The sequence below is a fragment of the Peromyscus leucopus genome, chromosome X (genome assembly GCF_004664715.2).
Source record: "Peromyscus leucopus breed LL Stock chromosome X, UCI_PerLeu_2.1, whole genome shotgun sequence".
NCBI classification, from domain to species: domain Eukaryota; kingdom Metazoa; phylum Chordata; class Mammalia; order Rodentia; family Cricetidae; genus Peromyscus; species Peromyscus leucopus.
The window spans coordinates 114991099-114999368 of record NC_051083.1 but is presented as its reverse complement, the minus strand read 5'-3'; the positions used below and the strand labels follow the sequence as shown (position 1 = coordinate 114999368).

Genomic DNA, 8270 nt, shown 5'->3' with positions numbered 1-8270 from the left:
GAGATATGGTGCTCATATTGGAGGTATTTTGACAATTCCCATCAAATTGAGCTCTCTTGTACATCTTGTGCAAGATTGCTCCTGATATTCAGTTGCTAACCCCAGGCTTTGAGCAATTTCTGCAGGGTGAGTAAAGGTTACACTGACCTATTCGTTCTCTTTCCTGGTTTTTTTTAGGTGAAACAAGAGCAATAATTTGTGATGCATTTGCTTAAGAGCTTGTTTTTTAGTCACACTGAGAGCCCTATCACTCAGAGATAGACCTCTATCCATCACTAAGTGACCAACCTATGTGAGGGTAGAAACCGTCATCTCAGAAATGGATCATAAACCAGTAGATCTCATGGAGAGAGAGAGAGAGAGAGAGAGAGAGAGAGAGAGAGAGAGAGAGAGAGAGAGAGAGAGAGAGAGAGAGAGAGAGACTAAGTGGGGGAAGAGAAGAAAATGCCTTCTCCCGTTGATCTTCCTGCCTTAGGAAAGCCATGCTTATCCATGTAGTTGTTGAAGATAAATCTTGAGTTTCATCCTCATTCCCTTCTTGAACTTCATGCCTGATCCTAATATATTTTAAATGCATTTTATTTCTTAAATTAACCTTTCATTAAAGTACATTTAAAGAAGTTCAAGAACATTGTGATGGTACTGTATAAAAGCCCTAAAATTAGGTCATCTTACCCATTCCAGCTTGTGTTTACCTGCCATTTCTTGCTGGGACTGGAGCACATCAGCTTTCTGATCTGTTTCCTGATTCCCATTCTGGTTTTCTCATATCTGACTATTCCTCACACATCTGATCTCAACATAAAAACATAACTTCCACCTCAGTTGTATCTTCTTTAATCATGTCACAAAAACTATGTCACCTTTTCCTATACATTTTTCTTTGTATCAAGGTCCTATATCTCTCCCTCAAAGCACTTAACATAGTCACAGTTTTACACTTAATTGTCAGAATTTCATCTGTTTAATGCAGTGGTTCTTAACTGGAGGGTCGTGACCCTTTTGCAAACCTCTATCTCCAAAAATATTTATATTATGATTCATAACACTAGCAAAATTACAACTGTGAAGTAGTAATGAAAGCAATTTTATGGTTGGGGGGGTCAGCACAACATGAGGAACTGTATTAAAGGGTCATAAGATTAGGATGGTTGAGAACCACTTGGTTTAATGCCTACTCTTACCACTAAATTATAACCTTAATAAACACTGGTAGCATGTCTTCTTTGCTTATGGCTTCATCCCTAGTGCCTACCAGTTCAATAATATGGTACATAGTATGTGTCCAAGGATGTGTGGTAAGAGAATGAAACAGTGAAGACTTCTAAGCTTCTCTTTGGCATGTATATTAACCTCTCTTCACTGCAATAAAACTGGATTTAGGAAGGCTGTGAGCCTTTGAATCTGGACACACCGAAGAACACGCTTGTAAGCCAAAGGGGAAAATCAAGTTTATTCCATTACTAATTAATGAGATTTGGGGTTGAATGATAAAAAAATCTAATGATGTTAATGTTGGTTCTAAATGCAGGCTGGCAGTCTCTGAAGACAAAGTAAAATGGTAAGAGGACACTGCAGTTTAATTCCCCAATTAGGAAGCAGCTGTCACCTCCAGGGACAACCTTAGCTGCTGATTGATTTTCTTTATTCACTGTAATCACTGTCAATGCTACCTCAAGCAGTAACAGTGTCCTATATTCCTCTAGCATAGGTGAATCTTCCTTAACACAACCCTAATACACTAACATCTGGATTGATGCAAAGGGTAAATTATGAAAAATTCCTTCATATTTCAGAAGCATCCCAAAGAAGATTCTTTTGAATAACCAACTTGTTGAGTACAGTTAAACAAAGATTTCACATGCAAAAAAAATGTGATTTATCTGTAACCTTTTCAGGAAACGTCATTACCCGAAATGAACCAGAAAAGGTGGCTGTTCCCTATTTCCCAGTCACAGACTGAGCCTTCAACTTTGAACACTGATGGAATCGGGCCCCTATCTTTAGTTTCATACCTTCTCACTCATGCCATAGCACAGACTGATTTCTAATCCTATCACAGGCCAAGACTATGATCAGACAACCACTTCACAAATATGGGTCTCTGAGCACCACAGGGCGGCAAGTGGGGAAGGGGAATCTGTATCCATGACTCACTGCCAACCCATCCCTGCTACTGGGGGGCAGGAGAAGAAACCACTTAATGCACATCCTACTGCTTGTGAGTCATGAATGTCATTTTCATTTATGAAAGATGGAACATTATTTTCCTCTAACATTTAAAGTAAATAACTTTACATACATTTCCCTCAATTTCCATAGGAATTTGATGCCATGGAAGCAATCAGCTACACATCCACAGAGCCCAGCAGAAACTCTTGTTTTTCTTATAGGTAATTTAAGATCAATATGTCTGAATTCCTCTCTGCCCTCCAGTGATGTTAGTGAAATTCACCCCGATTTGGGGGTGGGGGAGTTCAATAGGAAAGAGTTGTCTGACTTACTGTTATTTTAAGATTTGGGACTCACATTGTTATTGAGTCTTAACTACTGTTTCAGAAGTTCAGGTAATACCAAGTTAAGGGAAACTGCATATGTTATGGCTGAATAGCTTGCTGTTCTTGTGGGATTCCTAAGAGAGGGAGCAGAGATTGTCTCTATCTCTTTGCCTCCTCTTGTGGGACCTTTTCTCTCCTACTGGGTTGCCTTGTCCAGCCTTCATTTGATGGTATGTGCCTGATCGTTTTTTAATCTTTCTGAATCTGATTTATTTTGCTTAACCTGAGAATCTCCAATTGAATCTATTTTTTTTCTGAAGTGTCGTGAGTGCATTCTTTTTTTCCCAAGCACACTTGAGTTTAAATTGACATTTGATTTGCTATCATTACAAAAAAAAAGTAACACAGTTTACAGTACAACATTATCCAAATCACATTAGAAAAGTATTTTTTCCTTAACACATAAAAAAATGTTATTGTAGCTTGCTGAGTCTTGTTTGGTCGATGGCCCTGGAAGGCCTGCTCTTTTATGAAGGGAGGCAGAGGTGGGCGGACCTGGGGAAGAGTGGAGGGGGGAGACCAGGGGAGGGGAGGGAGGGGAAACTGCAGACAGAATGTAATATATGAGAAAAGAATAAAACAAAAACTAATAAGGTGTTTAAGATACGTATTGTATCTGGTAATAAAGACTACATAGCAATAAGAAAGTCAACATGAAAGGAAACAAAAATAAATGGATTTCAGATGCTTGAAATTCTTTCCTGTGTCCTCTAGTGATATATATCAATATGTGCTATATTTTAAAAGTCAATCATTACTACACAGAGAAACCCTGTCTCGAAAAACAAAAAAACAAAAAACAAAAAACAAAAAAAGTCAATCATTAATGTTGAAATTGCTTATATTATATTATCATAAAATAAATAAGGTAGAAGACAAAAAGAAGTGAAGTTTCTGCTAAATGTCATCATTATATAGTATTTGCTTCCTATTGTGAGACTCTCAAAGGTAGTTTCACACCAGTTATGTCAAAGGAAAAAGTGGAGAAAAAAAGATCATTGGAGTCACTCTCTTAAGGGAGCCTTAACTTGGGGTCCTTTTCCAACCATTATGGTTTGAATGAGAAATATTCCCCATAAACTCATATGTTTCAACACTAAGTTTCTAGCTCATGGCACTGTTTGGGGGAGGTTGTAGAACCTTTAGGAAGTGGAGTCTCATGGGAGAAAGTGAGCAATTTAAGCAGGCCTTCCATTTTATAATGTATCTCTAGCTTGCTATCACATTTCTGCTTCCTAGTCCACTGAAATGTGAGTGGCATCCTAGCCACATGTTCATGCCACCATAGAGTAGCCTGCTGCTATGCTTTCTCCATCACAAACTACTGCATCCCTCAAGCCATGAGCCAAAATAAACATCTCCTCCTTTTGGTCATTTGTCAATTATTTCATCAAAGCAAGGAGAAAAGGAGAAATGTGGCAGCTACTAGGTAAATCCACTTAGTAGAACATGTACGAAGTATCTTCTAGGGGAGAAGAAACAACACTTGAGTTTATGTGCTAGAAAGTTTCTCTGGTGCTCTTGCTCCCTTCCAGTAGTGTTTGCTCCTTTACCAGTTGTTTATACTTCCTCTCCTCAGATCTTAAGCCTGAATCGGATAGAGATGGGTAATCTGACCATAATCAAAGAATTTCTCCTTCTGGGATTTGGAAGCCTCCACGGGTCACAGTTTTTCCTTTTTGGAACATTTCTTGGAATCTATATAATGACCTTACTGGGGAATATTCTCATCCTTACAGTAACTTTCAGTGACCGAAGCCTCCAAACTCCCATGTACTTCTTCCTATCCAATTTCTCCTTTCTCGAGATCTGGTATACAACCTCTATTGCTCCTAAGATGCTGAAGACCCTTCTCTCTGGTTCAGAAGCAATTTCTTTTGCAGGATGTGTGGCTCAGTTTTATTTCTTTGGCTCCATGGCAGTAGCTGAGTGCTTTCTCCTGGCAGCCATGTCTTATGACCGATACCTTGCTATTTGCAGCCCACTTCGGTACCCATCTCTCATGAACCTCCACACATGTATCTTGCTTGCAGGTGGATCTTGGGTGGGTGGATTTATAACCCCTATTGTCACTGTCACTATGACTTTCCAGCTGCAGTTCTGTGCATCCAATGAGATTGACCATTTCTTTTGTGACCTTGCCCCTGTGTTGAAGCTAGCTTGTTCTGATCCTGAGGAAGTAGAAAAAGCTACTTTCCTCATGGCTTCCTTTGTCACCATGGTGCCCTTCCTGCTTACTGTAGCCTCTTATATAAACATTGTGGTTGCTGTCCTCAGGATACCATCAGCTGCAGGAAAACAACGAGCCTTTTCCACATGCTCCTCCCACCTCATTGTGGTCACTCTATACTATGGAACTCTGGGAACAGTATATGCTATCCCTACAGCGACTCAGGCCACTGCCCTAAACAAAATCTTCTCACTGCTCTACACTGTGGTCACCCCCATGGTCAATCCTATTGTGTATAGCCTGAGAAACAAGGATGTTAAAAGGGCAGTGCAGAGACTCCTGAGTGAGTGGAAGCATGCCGTGAAGACCTAATGGCCTTCTCCATGCCCAGAGTCCTTTCCCCAGCAGCTTGAACTTCTCTAACGGGGGTCAGATACTTGATTGACAACTTGGCATTTCAAGCAACTGCTGTTCCCTTCTTCCAGGAAATCACTAGCAAGGGAGGGACTCTCCCTCCAGTTTTTACAGTCTAATATTTCAGGTGAACCCCTGAACAGAAAGAGTAAATTCATCAAGATGGATGTAACTCCACCAGGCTACTCTACCATATATTGGTTCATTTTAAGAGGAAACTAGAAACACCAAAACTTGATCATTCACAAGAACCAAGATACAAAATCAACCTAAGTGCCTATCAACTGAAAAAGAAAATATAACATTCATTCATATACATACACATATGTGTACATATATTTATGTATAACACACACAGACACACACACACACACACACACACACACACACACACACACACTCCAAAGCTTAAAGAAAGTTGAACTTACGTTATTCATAAGGAAATGGATGGAGTTGGCTGGAGATAATCATGTAAGTAAAATAAACAAGACTCAGAAAGATATCACATTTTTCTCACATATGGAACCTAGTTTTTAAAATAATATAAAAATAGAAGAAAGTGCTAGGAAGAAAGCAGGGCTCAAAGGGAGCAGGAGTGAGAGAGTATGGGGTAAAGTTGATCAAATTACATTATATATATACATATATATATATAGAGAGAGAGATGTAAATGTCATATTAAATCTGTTATTATGTGCAATTTATGTGTCAGTCATTAGAAAAATCCAGTTTGCAACAACAGCTTCATTCTATAAAAACTCCTTCCTTCCTCACTTTCTTTTTCTGTGTTTATGAGAGAAGTTGATAGAATTATCTGCTAGTATTAAGGTTTCTTAGTTATATTACCTACCAGTGTCTGTATGTATCCACAAGCAAATGCCTTCAAAAATCTCTCCCCACTTCCTATATATATACACAGTCATAGTGCTATTTCCATTGTTCTTCATCATCCAAGACTTCCTATTATCTTTTCTTAGCTTCTGCCTAGCAAGGCCCTTCACTGTATATCACCTTGAATTTCATTAATATTACACTGGGCATATCTCATTTTGTCATGTTTCTTTAGTTCAGCTGTCTTTCTAGTGATGAAAACCATCTCTAAAATGCTAGAGCAACTATTTAGTTCACTCACTCGGACAATTAATCAAATCCCTCAAAGACTGTAATACCATTGTCCTCATGTTTTTAAAATAAAATTTTAAAAATATGTTTTTAATTGACATAGAATTACATCATGTTTCCGCATCACTTTCTTCCTTTCAACCTACCCCCAGCTACCTTCCCTTGAACTCTGGCCATATTCCATCCCCATTCTCAAGTTGATAGCATATTTCTCTTTGATTAGTATTGTTATATACACACATTTATGTGTGCATATGTATGTATGTATGTATGCATGCATGTATATATGTATTTATATGCACAAATACATATAAATACAACCTGCCAAGTCCATTTTGTTGGTGGTGTATATATTGTTTAAAGGCTGATCACACTGTGTTCATTAGACAACCAAAACTATTGGGTCTATGGCTCAGGGATAAGTCCTTATTCCTCTTAATTTCTCCTAGCATGGCATTCCACACAGAACAGTTACAAATAATCACTTGTTGATTAAGTCAATCAGTGACTAGTAAAAAAATGGATATATGGTAGATAAGTGAAATAAGTCACTTTTGCTGCATACACTTACTACACTTTTTTCTCTTTTTTCTCCTCAGTCCATTCCTTAGTGTCACCTCCACTTCCTTCCAACTGAATGATCTCAGCCTTGTCCCTTGTTGTCCTCCTGCACCTCCTTCCCATAGTATATAGATGGATCTTATAGAGTCCAAAGCTAAACCTGACTCTTCTTTGCTTATTACCCTCCATGTCCAAGGGATGGGGTCAAAGCTTCTCAGCTGGCCTCTAGCCAACTCTCAAGTTCACTCATTATTCCTTTTCCCCAATTTTGTGGAACAGCCACACCAGACTTCCAAAATGGACTCAAAGGTAGTAAGTATCCGTGCTTGCCATATCTACCCCACGATATCTAAAGTCAGAGTGAGAAAAAAAAATGTCATTGTTCCAATAGGGCCTCTTCCATTGAAGAGCAATGTATTTCATCATCTATCTTTCTTTGCCACTTGTTTCCAATTTTGGTATCTGGCCTATGAAACTCTCTAGCTTGAGGACAAGGTAATCTTGATTGGCTATCAGTGACATGTATATGTGTGGTTAAATCTAATTTCTGGTGCTACCTCTAGGGACACCAGAAGCACAGATAGCTATCCCCAAACCTCCACTTACAAAATGAGTCCAAGAATGCCAAGCAGTTTGGGAAACACTTCCCCAGCTGGTTCTTCCTACTCCCTTCCCGACCACCCACAGAGCTCCCTGTTGTATAGGGCCTAATTGTCTCTAATCTAGTTTTAACTCCTTGTAATTACCCTCAATTATGAAATAGAGCCTGCAGAACACACTTCTTGTGGTTAAAACCTGGATCTAGAGTAGAAGTGTAATTACTGTTCAGCCTCTCAGGGGTTCTGCCTTCTGCTCAGATGAACAGTGGAAATGCCTCATCTGCTCCAGCCACATACGAGTGTTTCTGAATACAGTTGAAGAATTTGTTGAGTGTGCTTGCCATTAGGAAAGATTAAAAATATCTACTGCCCTCACATCAACTAAACCTAGAAATCTTTAACAGTTTCCCTTTGCCCTTAGGAAAAAGCCCAAATGTTCCATGGAAGTGAACAACAGATACCTTGTTACAGGATCCCCAAACATATAACCTATCTTATTCCCACTCCTAGCCAAAGAATTTATAATTGTAGCCCAAATCTCAGCTTTTTCCTCTTTCTTGCTCTTCAAATTCCTGTCTCCCTGGTGTTATGTTCCTCAAGCCCATTTGCCTCCTAGGAGCTTTCACACATTACATTCTTTCTCTCCTTCCTTCTCTCTTTTTCTTTTCTTTAGTTTTTGTTCTTTCTTTCCTTTTCTTTTTTTTTCTTTTTTTATTTTATTTTTTTATTCCACAATACTATTCAGTTCTACATAACAGCCACAGATTCCCCCATTCTCTCCCCTCCCGCCCACCTCCTCCTCCCCCCAGCCCAACCCCCACTCCCACCCCTTCCAGATCAAGGTCT

The 8270-nt window shown here is 39.2% G+C and overlaps 1 protein-coding gene across 1 annotated transcript; it reads left to right on the top strand.

Annotated features, from left to right (window-relative positions):
- The first annotated feature begins 4146 nt into the window (after positions 1-4146).
- LOC114710159 (olfactory receptor 10A5-like) lies at positions 4147-5100 on the top strand. Its single transcript, XM_028894248.1, has one exon. The coding sequence runs from the start codon at positions 4162-4164 to the stop codon at positions 5098-5100; it is 939 nt and encodes a 312-aa protein (XP_028750081.1). The 5' UTR covers positions 4147-4161.
- The last annotated feature ends 3170 nt before the right edge of the window (positions 5101-8270 follow it).